At 46.6% G+C, this 15,903-nt stretch overlaps 1 protein-coding gene across 3 annotated transcripts in view; it reads right to left on the reverse strand.

Moving 5' to 3' along the window:
• NOS1 (nitric oxide synthase 1) overlaps nucleotides 1-15,903 on the reverse strand; it is a 174,135-nt gene that overhangs the window by 22,790 nt on the left and 135,442 nt on the right. For 2 of the 3 annotated variants that reach the window (XM_064578460.1, XM_064578459.1), the window contains exons 13-20: nucleotides 15,616-15,701; nucleotides 13,217-13,361; nucleotides 11,809-11,913; nucleotides 11,186-11,244; nucleotides 8,397-8,513; nucleotides 4,464-4,638; nucleotides 1,122-1,260; nucleotides 677-755 (exon numbers count right to left, since the gene is read on the reverse strand). In XM_064578460.1, coding sequence (XP_064434530.1) covers nucleotides 677-755; nucleotides 1,122-1,260; nucleotides 4,464-4,638; nucleotides 8,397-8,513; nucleotides 11,186-11,244; nucleotides 11,809-11,913; nucleotides 13,217-13,361; nucleotides 15,616-15,701 — 905 coding nt within the window. Of the gene's footprint in view, nucleotides 1-676; nucleotides 756-1,121; nucleotides 1,261-4,463; nucleotides 4,639-8,396; nucleotides 8,514-10,228; nucleotides 10,331-11,185; nucleotides 11,245-11,808; nucleotides 11,914-13,216; nucleotides 13,362-15,615; nucleotides 15,702-15,903 lie in introns of all 3 variants that reach the window. The other variant, XM_045887548.2, reaches the window with a different exon arrangement.

A 15,903-nucleotide genomic window follows, 5' to 3' on the forward strand; every position in this document is an offset into this window, starting at 1 on the left:
TTCTAACAATTAGGACTTTGAAACACAGAGTGGGCTGTTTGGTGAGGTAATGAACCTCCCGTCACCCCAAGGGAATTTTTTTTTTTTAAAGATTTTATTTATTTATTTGAGAGCGAGAATGAGAGAGAGAGAGCATGAGAGGGGGGAGGGTCAGAGGGAGAAGCAGACTCCCTGCCAAGCAGGGAGCCCGATGCGGGACTCGATCCCGGGACTCCAGGATCATGACCTGAGCTGAAGGCAGTCGCCTAACCAACTGAGCCACCCAGGCGCCCCACCGCAAGGGAATTTAAGCAGCATCTGGGTAGCCCGTTTTCGGGACTCTAGAGAAGAATCACCCACAAGGAGGAAATGTTCTCTGACTAGGATGCTCCAGTACAATGCACATTAGCAGTTCGACAAGGGTGTGGTCTATATTAAAAATTCCTCATAAAACCGTTCCCTTTCTGTTTTCCACGATGATCATCGGCATCTCCTCTCTTGGTCCCTCTAGGTGGGAGCTTGGCAAAGGGACAGCAGGAAAACCTCGATGCTACAGAGCAACAAGGGCACCTCAATGGCACTTGGGATGTTCATGGGAAGCCAGTCCCCCCGAGTCAACCAGGGCTCCTCCCTGATGGTGGGGGGGGTGCATCTGGAGCACAGGTGGGGAACCCCGAGCCAACCAAGGTGCTCCTACCTGGATTTAGGGCTCTGAAGGTTTTGACGGCTGAGGAGTCGAGCAGCTGAGACCCGCTTTTTGTGGACATTGGAGAGACCTGCGGTGAGAACAACAGTCTCCCTGAGATGGGGTTAAAGCACGGCCAACCCAGAGCCTCCAGCTTCTCCTGACCGTCTCCTCACGCTCCCACTGTCCTCTGGGGGTGAAGTGAAGAGATGAAAGGGAAGACATGGGGGGGTAGGGGGGCTGTGGATAATGCAGAAGCAAAAGCAAATCTGGCTGAGCTGAGCTGAGAAGAAGGTTTCAGGGTAACGCGCCGCCCTGCAGGACGCGCATTTGTTTTCGGAGCACCGCGCTGAAAGGAGATGGAAGCCACGACACCCAGCTCCTCGGGGCACCTTTCCCCTCCCCCTGTCGTCCTGCAGCCCCCCCGCCCCAGCCCCCCCAGGAGGGTGGGGGGTACCTTGCGTAAGCTCTGGAGCTTCGGCCATGTAGGTGAGACGGAACTTGTTCCTTTTCCAGCTGCGGTCATTGCTGATGAGGGAGTTGTTGGCCTTCTCGATGTTGACATCATCTCCCACGCAGAACACATCGCAGGCTGCCTGTGGCGCAAGCAGGGCTCTGGGTGACCCCGTCCACCAAGAGGGGCTCTCCGCCGACAGCTCCCAGTCATGGCGTGTATCCCTCCATCCATGCACTCATCCACCCATCTGTCCCTTCATCCGTCCACCACCTGCCCTCCTTCCCTTCTCCCTTCCTTCCTTCCCTCCCTCCTTCCTTCCTTCCTTCATTTCTATCCCTCCATCTACCCACCCTTCCTTCCTTTCCTCCCTCCCTCTCTCCCTTCCTTCCTTCCCCCTCCTTCCTTCCATCTGTCATCCATCCTTCCATCCCTCCATCTAAACCTTTCTTTGTTTCCTTCCTTCCTTCCACTCACCCACCCATCCACCCATCTATCCATCCTACCACCTACCTGCCAGCCACTCATCCACTAATCCATCCTATACTTTTTGAATGCCTTTGATGTGCTGGATATATCAGATTTACTAATTAATGACTTTAGGATTTAACCTCTATTTAGTATGTAACTTTTATGTCATTTATTCCTAAAACCACTATTTGTAGAGGCCTAACATTAAGCAAGAAAATAAACACCTTAGGGGTGCCTGGGTGGCTCAGTCGGTTAAGCGTCTGCCTTTGGCTCAGGCCATGATCTCAGGGTCCTGGGATTGAGCCCTGTGTCAGGTTCCCTGGTCAGTGGGGAGTCTGCTTCTCTCTCTCCCTCTGGCCCTCCCTCCGCTTGTGCTCTCTCTCTCACGCATGCACTCTCAAATAAATAAATAAAAATCTTTAAAAAAGAAAATAAACACTTTAGAACTTCCTATCTCTCTTCCTCTAAAGATTTAAACAATTACATTAAAAGCAGAACATATTGAATGTTTGAACACCTGCCTATGAATTTTTCTTTTCTTTCTTTCTTTCTTTTTTGCCAAGTTCCTAAGTTCTCTGACTTTAGTAATCCTAAGAATTACCATTTGGAATTCAGGTTTTTGGGATAAAAGCCATGGATAATTCAAGAGTGTTTTTTTTTTGTTTTGTTTTTTAAGAGAGAGTGAGCATGTGAGCAAGGGGGGGAGGGGCAGAGGGAGAGGGAGAGAGAGAGAATCTTAAGCAGACTCTGTGCGGAGCACAGAGCCTGATGTGGGGCTCAATCCCGTGACCCTGAGATCATGACCTGAGCCCAAACTAAGAGTCAGATGCTTCTTTCCTTCCCAGGCTGCCCCAGGTACCCCAATTCAAGAGGTTTTTAAGGGTAGCTTTACCCATTTTTTGGCCTTGTGTTGATTTTCAGACAATCTAAACATCCATCAACTGATGAATGGATAAACAAAATATGATATACACATGCAACAGAATATTACTTGGCCATAAAAAGCAATGAAGTACTGATATATACTACAATGTGGATGAACCTTAAAAAGATGTGAAATGAGCCAGTTTCAAAAGACCACATACTATATGATTTCATTCATATGAAATGTCCAGAAGAGGCAAATCTACGGAGACAGAGAGTCAGTCAGTGGTTGCCAGGACTGGGAAGTTGGTGGGAGGACTGGAGGGGTTGGTGATAGCTAAAGGATACAGTGGTTTGTAACAGGCCCTGCTTCTGGGGTGCTCAATCAAAGTGGGCTGGTTGAAGTCAAGAACCATAGTGATCTCAAGGGAACAAAAGCCAAGTTATCACAATTTTCCTTGTCTAGGAAGAAATGCAAGAAACAGTCTTGTAGACACAGCCTCCCCCCACAGATATCCAGATAGCTCAGGGGCCTCAGTTTCCCCTTTTTCTGCCTATGTGCATTGCCATGCAGGATGGAAAGTGCCAACTGAGTAGCAGGAGGTTGTATATTGTCCTTTCTCCTGTAGCTGCTCGAGAGAATGCATTCTGGGGTGGAGGAAGGAGGAGGTGAAGGTGGGGGGTCAGCATTCATGGCTTTTTGTTATTCCCAGGATGGCCAATCGAATCATGTCCCACATGCAGATAGAAGGCCATTATTCATTATTCTCCTGTGACATTTTGTCTAGAATCGTGCCGTCCAATGGGATGTTCTATCATAATGGGAATGTTCTGTGCTGTCTCCTGGGGTGACCACTAGCTTCTTGTGGCCACTGAGTACATGAAATATGCAGCCAAGGAATGAGATCTTTAAATAGAATCTATTTAATATAGCTACTAAATAGAATTAAAAATCTAATTAAAAATGATTAAAATTTTATACATCCATGATGGTCTATAAAATGTACATGTAATTATTTTATGTAAGATAAATATATTTATGCAATTATGTGATATATAATATTTCTGTCATAATATACAATATTCAATATTATAATTAAACATTTAATTATTTCTATGTATATATACACAGATATTTTTCATGCAACATAAAATTCATCATTTTAAAATGTACAGTTCCATGGCTTTTAGTGTGTTGAGAGAGTTGTGCAACCACCAATGCTATCCAGTTCTGGAACATTCTCATCCTCTCAGAAGAAGCCTTGTACCCATTAGCCAGCATTCCCATTTTCCACTCCTCCAGGCCCCGGGCAACCACGAATCTAATCTCTGTATGGATTCGCCTGTCCTGGACATTTCCTATAAATGGAAGCATAGACGTTTTGTGCCTGGCCTCTTTCACTCTGCAGGTTTGCAAGGCTCATCCATGGTATAGCAGGTATCAATGTTTCATTCTTTTCATGACTGAATCATATTCCATTATCTAGATATACCATATTCACTTATTCATTCATCCTGTTGAATGTGAATTCATTTACATTGGCATTTAAATAGCACATGGGGCTAGCGGCTTCTGTATTGGTCAGTGAAGATCTAGCACAAGAGGGAGAAGCTTGTCCAAGTAGACAAATTGGAGACCTGAGTTCCAGGGCGAGGCACGGACCCCTGGTGTGGCTAACCAACTTTATGTTTTTGGTCTACTTGTCTACTAAATGTGAGGGAGGGACGAATTCCTCCCAGCTCTGAAATCCCAAGACTACAATTTTTTTTTTGTAGACAGTTCCCTATCCATAATGCAGGGGGTTAGATTCTGGGTGGAGAATGTGTGTTTTAAGACCACCCAAACTCATCTGAGCTGTTGAAAGCTGTATCCTGGCTGGATACATGGAGGAAATACCGGGGGTTCTCTCAAGTTTGTTCTATTTCTGATGGTGTAGGTACTCTGTCTTTGGAGATCTTGGGGGGCATGACTTCTCCCCTTAGGTCTCTGAGATCTGGGCCGGTGGTTACCTTAAAGACCTTCTTGGCCCAGGTCCTGAAAGCCTCTTCTTGCCCACAGAGCTCATCCCCTTCCCTCATCTTCAGGATCCTCTCTCCTCCCAGCTCCTCCAAGAGGGTGTCCACAGCATGTCCAAAGGCGCAGAAATGAGGGTAAGCCCGGGAGCCAAGGCCAAAGACAGAGAACCTGCCAAGGAGACAACAAAAGGTCCATGCTAGAGGACTGTGGGGCATGAGGAGGTATCTGGTATTATGGATTCTATGTCCCCCCCACCAAATTCATATGCTGAAATCCTAACCCCCAACGTGGCTGTATTTGGAGATGGCACCTTTAAGGTGGTAACAGGTTAAATGGTGTCATAAGATTGGGCCCTAGTCCAATTGAATTTATGTTCTTAGAAAAAGAAGAAGACACCGACATCACTTTCTCACTCTGACGGTGCAGAGAGGAGAGGCTATGTGAGGGCACAGCAAGAAGGCGGCCATCTATCTGCAAGCCAGGAAGAGAGGCCTCACCAGGAACCAATCCTACTGGCACTTTGATCTTGGACTTCCAGCCTCTAGAACTGTGAGAAAATAAATATCTGTTGTTGAAGTCACCCACTCTGGTATTTTGTTATGGCGGCCTGAGCAGACCTAGACATCTGGTTATCTCTAGAAGGACCGTGTTTAGCCCATGGTGGTCAGACAGCCCTGAGCCCACCTGGGGAAAGCCATTTTAAAATCTGGGAGCCCTCTTCTCCTTTCCTTCTGGTCTCTGTTAGGTGTGACCATCCTCAGGAGAAAATTCCCAGTGGTCCTGGGATGAGTTAGGGATAGCGATGACCCAGAACCATTGGCTTGTTTCTTGTGTGTCCCTTTCTAAGCCAGAGAAATTAGTCTACTTTTTTTGGAAGACTTGAATTCTATCACTGACACAACCAGATGAGTTTTAAGTATAAAGATAATGAAAATCATAACACAGCTGTCCTCGGGGACCTATATTAACAAGGAGATCAGAAGAACTTGTCATTAATACATCAAATGTTCACTGTATGTTAACTGGAATTAAAAACAAAAACTTAAAACAAAACCCACATCAAATGTTGGTGGGTAAACAGGTTCTTCTAAAAGGGGATGAAAGATTTATAAATATGCTGACTCCACCCCTTGCGATGTCTATGAAATTAATTTGCTTTGCAAACCCTCTTTGCCTAGATACCACCAAAAAAACATGGGCGTTTGAATCAGTGGGGGTCAAGTTAATGAGATTTTCCTCTCTGTTAAGGTGGGCTGCCTTGATTGAGTACGAGAAGGGAAGGACTATGTCTCAGATGGCCACTCTTGCTAGTTCACTGTCCTAGAGACACTTTATGTCATACTTTCAGGGCTCGGTCCTGGCTGTGGGTCTCAACCTCACTGGGACCGGAGCGACAGGTTGGTAAGTGGGACAGGAACACCGCACCCCACTTTCCTAGGTCAGAGTTTTCTGCTGTAGACTGTCATCTCAGACAAGCCCAGGCATGGAGCTGGATAAGCTCTTCCACGCTGGCTCTGGTTCTGCATCTTCTTTGTTTAGGATGAAGGGGTCAAGTTGGCCAAAGATTGAGATGGGGGATGAGCGGAAGGTGGAGGGAGAGCTGGGAAGGGACTCCCACTCTCTCTGTCATTGGAGAATGCACTTGAGATGGGTCCAGGCATCTCATAAGATCAAGTGAGGGTTAGCTGAGGTTAACATCTGTCCTTGGACACCTACACACATGCTTTCTCACTGAGCCTCTTCTCCTTTCCTGTCCTTCTTTCCTCTGGGCTTGTAGAGTCTTTCCAAGGAAAGTATGTGGGATTAGGCAGTGTTTCCCTCCATCACTCCTTCACCCGTGATCTTCCTAGAGCCGGATTCCTCTCCTTTTCCTCCAAGGGCAGTGGTGTGACAGGTAGGAGAGGTGGTAACCAGGAGTGGACTGGTTGGAGGGGGCTGGGAAGGAGCACTTTTGCCCCAAGCCCTGCCCCTTAGCTTCAGCCCAATGGAGATCCGAAATTCCAAGCACCAGTCGTGACTTGTGGTTACAGCACTGTTCCTCAAACACGCAATATTTATGTTCACGGCATCTGCAGTACGTGACTTCCATTGATACTATTGTTTCCTTATTACTACTGTTTAACTTGCTTTTAATTTGTACTCGCTAGCTTATCAAACCCACTTGTTTTCACTAACAAATGGCTCAGGTGATTCATTCATTAGTATCTTTTCTGGTACACCTGAAGGCCTGCAGCCCAGTTACTTCCTAGACTCACGTTTCCACCACGATCTTCACCTCATGATTTCAAACTTCCTGTTGTAAGCCTCCAAACCAGGAACTGGCAAACTTCTTATATGTGGGGCTAGAGAGTAAATATTTTTACGTTTCTAGGCCAAGAAGCAAAATCGAAGCTATTATGTACACACTTACATAACAGACAGAAAACAAATTCCTGCACATTTTTGTTGACAAAATAAAAATTTTTAAAAATTATTATTACAGTTATTGAGGATAATGTTTTAGTACTATGTCTACTTATGAGGCTAGAATTCCTTTCTTTTTTTTGTGGGGGGGGGATAGCATTTTGCTGAATTGGGATTCAACGGTAATGTCTCCTATCATCAAGTGAATTGCAAATGTTCAACTATAAAAACCATTCCCCAGCTCACGGGTTGTGCAAGAGTACAGAGTGGCCGGGCTGAATGCACCTGCAAGCTGTAGCCTGCCAATGTCTGCCCTAAGCCATGATAGATTTAATACAGAAAAAATGGGTCTGGCTCTCAAAGTATAAAACTGATGTTCAATGTCAAGCTGAAACAATGCACTGATGTCAAACCCCACAGAATGAATAACACTAAGGGTGAACCCTAATATAAATTATGCACTTTGTGTGATAATGATGTGTCAGTGTAGGTTCATCCACTGTACAAATGTACCATTCTGGATGGAGATGGTGGTGGTGGGGGAGGCTGTTTTTGTTGGGGGCTGGGAAGGGAGTATAAGGGAAATCTCTGTATCTTCGTCTCAGTTTTGCTGGGAACCTAAAGCTGCTCTAAAAAAATAAAGTCTATTAAAAAGGGCACCCCTGGACATAAAACTTCAATATCTAGGACCCCTGTGATGTGAATCAGCTACCAAGCATTGCTGTGAGCAGGTACGAGAAGGTTCGGTTGGCAAAGGTCAGGAAGATTTGTGGCCAGGCCCGGATACTCGGCTTACGTTAGCCTTGTGTTGACTAACATCGGCAAAACCAAGGATGTGACATCCAGTTTTCTTTCTTTCTAAGTGCTCACTAAACTGAATTCACAACTGTTGAAATATAAAATATCTGTCCATGTTCTACCTAAAATGACCCTTGGTATGTGACCACTGTGCTTTGGTAAACATGGGATTGGGCCAATATTTTCTGAATCTGACTATACATTAGAGTCACTTGAGGAAATTAAGAAAATAAAAGGCAATACTTGGGCCTAATTCTAGACCAATTACATCAGAATCTCTGGAAATGGGGCTTGGTTATTGGTATATTGCAAACATCTCCAGATGATTTTGATGTGCATCCAGGGTTGAGAGCCACTGGGGCATGAGCATCCAGGGTTGAGAGCAGGGTGTCTCCAGAAGCTTCTATAAGGTGTAAAACATTTCACCGGGAAGGGTAGTTCATTGAGTAATTTCTAGGGATTAACTTCCTTCAGCACACATGATATGCTGAAGATGGGGTGAGATTTGGGCAATGGAGCTCTGAGAGTGTGTTTAGGAAGAGGTCACAGGACAGCCCAGCTAGTGTGCTTTAACAGGGAGGAGGTAGTCTCCAGACAATGACAGTGCAGCTGGTTATTCATGAGATGGATGGGAATAGAAGGGAGACCCCCTAACAAAGAGCCCACTTTGCAACTGAATCCAGTTCACCAAGATGTCTTCCCTGATGCCCTCAGCCCCTGCTCACCTCACGTTTGCCAGGGGTCCGGCACTCTCAAAGTTGTCTCTGAGGTCTGGCCCATCGCCCGATGATTTATGGGAGTCAGAATATGAGGAAACGCTATTGAATCGGACCTTGTAGCTCCTGCCAAAACAGAAGAGAGCCTGTGAGCTCTGGCTTGGAACCCCCTCTTGAGCTCAATACCCCAAAGGATCTTCAAATGACCAGTCCCGTTTCTAGGACTTTCTCTTGCATGTTGAGACCATAAGGCTTCTATTGACTCTTCCAGAATGGATCAACTTATCTTCATCCATCATGATGATAGCTAGCCATCTGCACATGACACCACTTGTATTTAAAATGTTTCTGACCTCACTCGACTCAGGAATCTTGAGAGCAAGATGGTCAAAATGATTTAGTGGGCAAAAAGTCACAAATAGAACAGACCATCCCCTAACCATTAGACCACACTTCCTTGCTTCCCAAATTGTAAAGAGCACATGAATCATCCTGGGATGCTGTTAAAGAGTACAGATTCCGATGCAGCAGTTCCAGGCAGGGTCTGAGGTTCTGCATTTCTAAGAAGTACCCAAGAGGTGCCAATGCTGCCGGTCCCCAGACCTCACTCTGAATAGCCAGGAACTAACTTTGCTGTCCACTGTGGTAGCTCTGTGTATCTACTGAAATGTAAAGTTAAATGGATTTGAAAGAAATACAGTTAAAAATTCTGTTCCTCACTTGCACTAGCCATGTGTCAAGTGCTCAGGAGCCACATGGGTCTAGTGGCTGCCATACTGGATAGCAGAGCTATAGAACGTTTACACCACCCTAGAAAGTTTTATTGGATTGTGCCGGACAACTCCCATTCAATACTCTCTCCATCAGGTTATGGACCTTGCACATTTCAAGGAGCTGTCACATTTCCCATTTCAAGGAAATAGTGGAAAATGTTCAGCACTGAGATGTGGCACGAAAAGAGATTGAATTTCTTATTAAACTCTTTTGAAGGGGAAGGAAGATGTCACTGGGACGGAAACCTCAGCACGAGAGGCTCGGGAGCCTTGAGACTTCAAAGAAAGATCCAGTTTCCCTGTTCTCCTCCAAAAGTGGGAAGTATTATTCTCAGGCAAAGCAAAAAAACAAAACATAAAACAAAACAAAATCCCAAGACCAGAAAGCAAAACAAAACAACTCCCCACAAACAAAAGACCAACACCCAAACCAAAACAAACGACTCAACAGACAAATCTGAGTGCAAAAGACAAAAAAAGGCATTGCTCTTTCTGGCAGGCAGGGCTTCTGAGCTGGACGTTCTTCAAAGTTTTCGTTCCAGCATCAGGAAAAGTTCTAAATATATGTAAGTGTATTTTCTGCCCCAAAATAGTCTCACATTGAGTCATTTCTGCAAATAAGTCATGCAACATATCAGGGGGCGGCTGTGTTGTTAGTGTGGGAGGGATGGTTAATGCTTGTGGGTTAAAAATAACAGCACATGTATTTGTATGAGGTTTGAGGCTTTTCCAAATGCTTTCCTCTTTGTTTTTATCCTTTGATCCTCTCAACAACTCCCAGGGGTGGTTGGGGCAGAGACGGTTTCTCCCCATTTGGCAGATGAGAAAGACTGAGGTCCAGAGAGGTCAAATGCCTTGCTCAAGGTTGCTTGGTGAGTTAGCAGTACAGCCTGGTTTAGGACTCAGGTCTCCTTGAGACCCAGATGTGGCCTTGGATGCTTGCGCACTGGGCACACACACCCGCATGCGTCCATGAACACGGGGCATATATATGTGCACACACGTGCATGAACATGTGTGCACACAGATGGGCACGCATGCACATGCACACACGCACACACACTCTACCTCTGCTGGCTGTCACGGGCTGCAGCCAGACGGCGGACTCCTGGGTCACCTTGGGGGAGGGGAGGCCCTTTACGGGGAAAGAAACGCAAGCGTTCCGGGTACCTAGAGGGGAGAACGGATGGTGCCCTCTCTCTCCCTGAAGGAGAGGTGAGGGGGAGCCTGTGGTGGTCACCTGGGAAGGAGAGGGGCAGGGAGAGCGAGGACAAAGATAGCTGGGCAGGAGGGACGCAGCTACCCCTTGGATATGGAACGTATGTGAGCAGGGCAACAGGTGCTTTGCTAAGGAGAAGTGTCAGTCTCCCCAAAAGACAGCTCAGCATGCACACGCCCTAAGGACCACATAATCTGCTTTATGTGAGACTTACGAGCTTTGCAAGGGTACTCATGATTACAGGTCACCTTACGAAATATCTTTAGAACCCAACCCTGCATTGGGACGCACTTTCACCATGAACATCTTTTGGCTACAGGCAGTTTTTTTTTTTTTTTGCTTTATAAGGTATTTTATCTTCTGAACTCAACCTCTATATTAGCTAGAATTCCACCATGAGCGTCCGATGGAACGGTTCTAGGGAAAGAAGTTCATTTTCACTGATTTCGAATGTAGGTTTCCAAAAAGGAGAGATAATAAGAACTGGTGTTTACACTTAGGGGCTCCTGAGTTCTCACAAGATGCTTACATCTATTTTCTCCCTTGGTTCTTACAAGTTAAGAAGTTAAGGCAGGTATAACCAGCCCTATTTGATGGAAAAAGAAACTGAGGCACAGGGCAGTGAAGTCACCCAAGGAGCCAAAACATCAGCCCCAGTGGACCCCAGATATCTACCAGTTAACATTGCTCACAAGTGGACCTTAGGTCACAAAAACCAGCCAGCACTCGAATGTGAACCCCAGATGCCAAAAGACAATTTTCAGTTACTCCCCAAGTGTGTAATGTGACCCTGGACATTCACTTACTTCCTTTCTTCGTGCATAGAGTTGGGGTGCCTCATTTCCATCAAAGCACAGCCGAATTTCTGGAAGCCAAAAGAGATGAGTGAAATGTGAAGCAGAGATTTAGGAACCAGAACAGGGTCGGGCACTGAGCGTCTGGGGTCCTGGCTGGCACAAGTGGAGCCTGATGCCTCTGGGGGTCAGGATGCTAGACATGGTCAGGGGTTCGGGGTGGGCAGCAGCGCTTGAGCTGCAGGTGCGTGTGGAAGGACCCTCTGATTAAGCGACTACAGGTGTGGTCCTGCCACCCCCAGCCCACAAATCCCCACTGTGGCTTTCTCTTTATAAAAATATTGTCCCCACTTCTCTCATCTGGAGCAGGGGATGCCAAGGTCCTGATGGGAGCATCCATCCCAAAGCAGGAGCTCACTCGGGCAACAGCATTTTCACCAAGGATTGGCTAATCAGCAGACACGAAGACACTGAGGTCTTGGAATTGTCCAGTCTTTGTGGAACTTGGATCCAAATCGAAGTCATGGGCTTTTGATGCTCTGGGAGGATTTGCTGCTGACTGGCAGGTGTAACTGCTATCCCTCCTTCTTCCCCCCAGTGGAGAACATGCTAGAACAGGTGAAAGCTCATCTTACCTCCCCATTCTCAGGGGGGTCTCCATTGCCAAAAGTGCTGGTAACCACCAGGACCAGAGTTTCATGTTCCAGATGTACAATGTCATATTCTTCCATGGACATCACCTAGGTGGGCGAGGGTGAAGGAACGGCGGGTGGGGGGAGAGGGAGAGGAAGGGAGAAGGTGACAAGGAGAAGAGTTAAGAGAGAACAAAAAAGTGATGGGGGAAGGAGAAGAAGAGAGACAGAGGAAAAACATGAGTCATCTTGAGCCATCTCCTTTGGAAGGAGAACCAAAAGTTCTGAGTGTTACTATTTCAGTGGGCTCAAGTGGGTAGAACTAAAAGTTTTTGGCAGTGTGGGACCTTTCTATGGTCACAGTGGCCTGAAGGACCATAAAGAACCTGGGGGCGATGGTGAAAGGGGTTGGCCCGCTAATAGAGAGGGATCTTGATGGAGATCCTTGGGCTTATAACCAACTGATCTTGGAATCTTCTTGACCACATTTAGGCTGGGAATGGCCAGTGCACATCCAACTCCTCTGACCAGGTCTGCTCAGCCTCCTTGCTAATCCTCCCTCCACCAGCATGGGACCTGGGCCAACTAAGTTTGAGACCCTTGTCATAAAGAAGATTATTGTCCTATATCTTTGCATCTCTTGAACAACATTTCTCCAAGTAGGTTCTGGGGAAGCCCAGTCTCCTGAGAGGCTCCTTGAAAATAAGTGAGCCATGAACAAACATGCTTATATTCCAACCCCTTCTCATTTGGAGATTAGAATACAGTGGACCTTGAACAACATGGCTTTGAACTGCGTGGGTCCACTTATTCATGGATTTTTCCCCAATAAATAGAGTATAGTACTGTCAATGCATTTTCTCTTCCTTCTGGTTTTCTTAACATTTTCCTTTCTCTAGCTTCCTTTACTGCTTGAATACAGTATATAATACATACAACATACAAAATATGTGTTAATCAACTGTTCGTGTTATCAGTAAGGCTTCTGGTCAACAATAGGCTATTAGTAGTTAAGTTTGGAGGAGTCAAAAGATATATGCAGATTTTCAGCACCCCTGACTCCCATATTGTTCAACTGTATGGACTTGCAAGTTGAAGGCTCTGATACTGAACTATGTTTAATGCAGGGCTTCCCAAACTGACCCCAGAATGTTTTCTCAAAAACCCTTTAAGATTTGGCTCTGAGATGGGGTTTCATTTTGTGATTCCTGGACTCTCCTGGAAGGTCATGGGAAGAGGGGCATCAAAGTCCTCTGCAATTTATATGAATATGCATATGCATGCCGATGGGCACCTTGGGGTGTGCTTCCATCCATTCTCAAAGGTTCTTCTCTGTTGACTCCCCTCTCTCCCCTTCCCAACTGTATATTTACCACGAAGAAGCAGGGATCTGGCATTGCCCCATACCCACCTTGGCATCGAAGGCGTGTTTGAAGATCTCGCACAAGGTTTTAGCATAGGCCTGCGACTTGCCTGTCTCTGTAGCATAAAGGATGGTTGCCTTGACCCTCTTGGCCATTGCCTGCCCCATGAGCTTGGCCGAGAACTTGACAGCTCTGGGGAGAAGAGGATGGAGAGGAAAATGGGAAATGTAGAAAGGAGGGAAGATGCCAGACTGGGGCTTTTGGGCAAGAACCATGATCCTTGAAATGTAGTGGGAGAGAACTTACTCTCTTGATCTCTGATGGTTTCAGGGACACTAAAAGCCTGAATTTAGCACCATATTGACCCCTTTATTAAATCCCTCCAGAGCAACTAGTCATGAGCTAACATGGTTGGTTAGTTTTGTTAGTTTGTTGCTTGGTTGACCAATCCCGGTCTTGAGAACCTTGGTTTGCCAAGCATGGCCCCCAAAGATGATCATTCATTCATTCATTCATCAAACGTTTGTTGAGTGCTGAATCATGTGCCAGGTATGGTTACAGGAGCTGAAGAACATAGACAATTAGCTGTCATGGAGCTTATGTTCTAGTGTGTATGTGTGTGTGTGTGTGTGAGAGAGAATATCATTAACAAATCACCAGGTATTGAGTTAGAAGGAATCTTAGAGGTTCATAAATCCACGAAGGAAGGACTAAATCAGGCTTCATCTTCAGGGTATTGCACAGAGCCTGATAGCTAATAGGCACTAAATAAATATCCATCAAAAGAGGGAATGAATTTTAAAGATGCTGTTCTCTCCGAATCCCTGGAGAGTTTAAATATCAAGTCTAGGCTCTTTCCAGCTAAACGGAAAATTCAGAACCAGGGTTCCTTCCTTCCTGTCGATGAGGGCGTGGCGGTGGCAGACAGGCAGAGGCCCAGGAATGCCTGGGCTCACCTTCTGAGCCAGCATCCCTGGTCTAACGAGGGACCTCAGAGAAGACAAATTGCTAATTACTCCCACCTGGGGATTATTGGTGGTAAATTCATTTTTGAGAATCAGGGAAACCACCCACGCTGCAGGAGCACTCGGAGCTCAGGGGGAGAAACAGAAAAGAATAAAAGGTGTCTGGAGGATTCCCTTTGAGTGATCGGAGCATAAAAAAGCATCTATAATTAACTACCATTGTTTCCACCCCACACTTAATAGTGCAATTAATGTTTTAGATTTCTTCCTCCCTTTTCTCCCCGAAACAGTTGAACTGAACTGAAGCCCAAGGCTGCCCTCCCCGAGAATATCTGTGATTCTCTTATTAGGGAAAGGATGGTTGCTGATGTGTTCTTGTGTGGCTGGAAGAGGGGGTTAGGTGGAAGGAGAGAGGTGGCATGAGCCATGTTAATGGAACAAGGACCTAGGTTTGGAGTCCCTGCAGGACCCACCAGTGCCTGGCTTCTGGGGTTTGTGGCATGGATGGCATCTGTTGTCCCTCTAGGGATTGTACCCAGCGAGTTCTGGACCGGAGGGTGTGGATGGAAGAGATGCTCAGTGCACACTCAGCTCCTCTGCCAAAAGGTTATCTCCATTAGATCATCTCGGTCAGCCCCACCTGACTCGTCAGCGGGTCCCTTGGTTGGCCACACATTCTTCAAGAATCATTACTCTTCAGTGGCTTGGCCCATAACCTCTTTCCCTCCCTCCTTTGCTCAGTTAAGTCTATTCATCTCATTCTTTAGCCCAATTGTCATCTTCTGAAGGAAGCCCTCTCTGACCTCCCAAACTCGGTCAGCTCTGTTTACGGCACCATGAATCACTCCTCGATGGCACTTGCAATGTTTACTGTATTTGGGTGATTCTTGGAAAATGAATGGCTGTGAGCTTTGACAGGAACAACACTGATCTGGCTCATCAGGCATCGCTGGAGCCTAGCACAGTGCCTGGCACAAGGTAGGCCCTCAGTATTCATTTGTTGGCCAAATGAATGAATGAATGAGTGTTGTTAGAATTCAGCCCTGGGTGAGAGCCCTCTTGCGTTGGCTCGTCCCAGTTCCTCCCACCTCTGGGTTCAGTGACTTCCTGTAAGTAGCTTGAAATTGGCCACAGCGGGAGTGTTTATACCACGGAAATCGGCAAATGTTACAAATCTGTTATTATTAACAGTACCATTGTTATTATTTTTAGGAGAGCTGGTTTACCAACATGCCATTGCCTCCAAGACAAGAATTTAGGACACCAAGGTGAGGAACGTGAGGTTGGGAAAGAAAAAAGCTGAAGCAACCTCCACATCTCAGACCCCGAGGCAAAGAAGGCAGGAGGGGGTCAGAGAAGATGGAGAAGTCACATCGCAACACATGAGGGGTCAGAGGCACAAGCATCTTCCCAGCCTCCTCTGCCTGGGGCTCTCTGAGCTTGGAGGCACTTCTATCCCCCACCGACTTCAGGAGACTTACTCTGCCAGCTTCTTGAAGCCGATGGCTCGCCGCTTTGTGGGGGTCCCATTGGTACCCTTCCAGACGTGGGTGTTCCAAGGCTCAGGCTGGGAAGAGAGGACTATGGTCACTGTAGTGAGGAAGTCTGGCTCCTCTTGGGGGATGCTCAGGACTTCCTGGGTGCTCGTGGCTGCCCAGCTTTGTCTAACCCTCAGCCCTTGCAGGGACTGATTCTGCTGGGGGTGACCACAGGGGTCCTTGCACAGAGTGGCTGGTCCAGTCTCCCTGCATTGTCCTGCTAGACCTTTC

Source organism: Mirounga angustirostris, unplaced genomic scaffold (assembly GCF_029215605.1).
Source record: "Mirounga angustirostris isolate CCGP_5_RB_7025 unplaced genomic scaffold, mMirAng1.0.hap1 SCAF_14, whole genome shotgun sequence".
Classification (NCBI taxonomy): Eukaryota; Metazoa; Chordata; class Mammalia; order Carnivora; family Phocidae; genus Mirounga; species Mirounga angustirostris.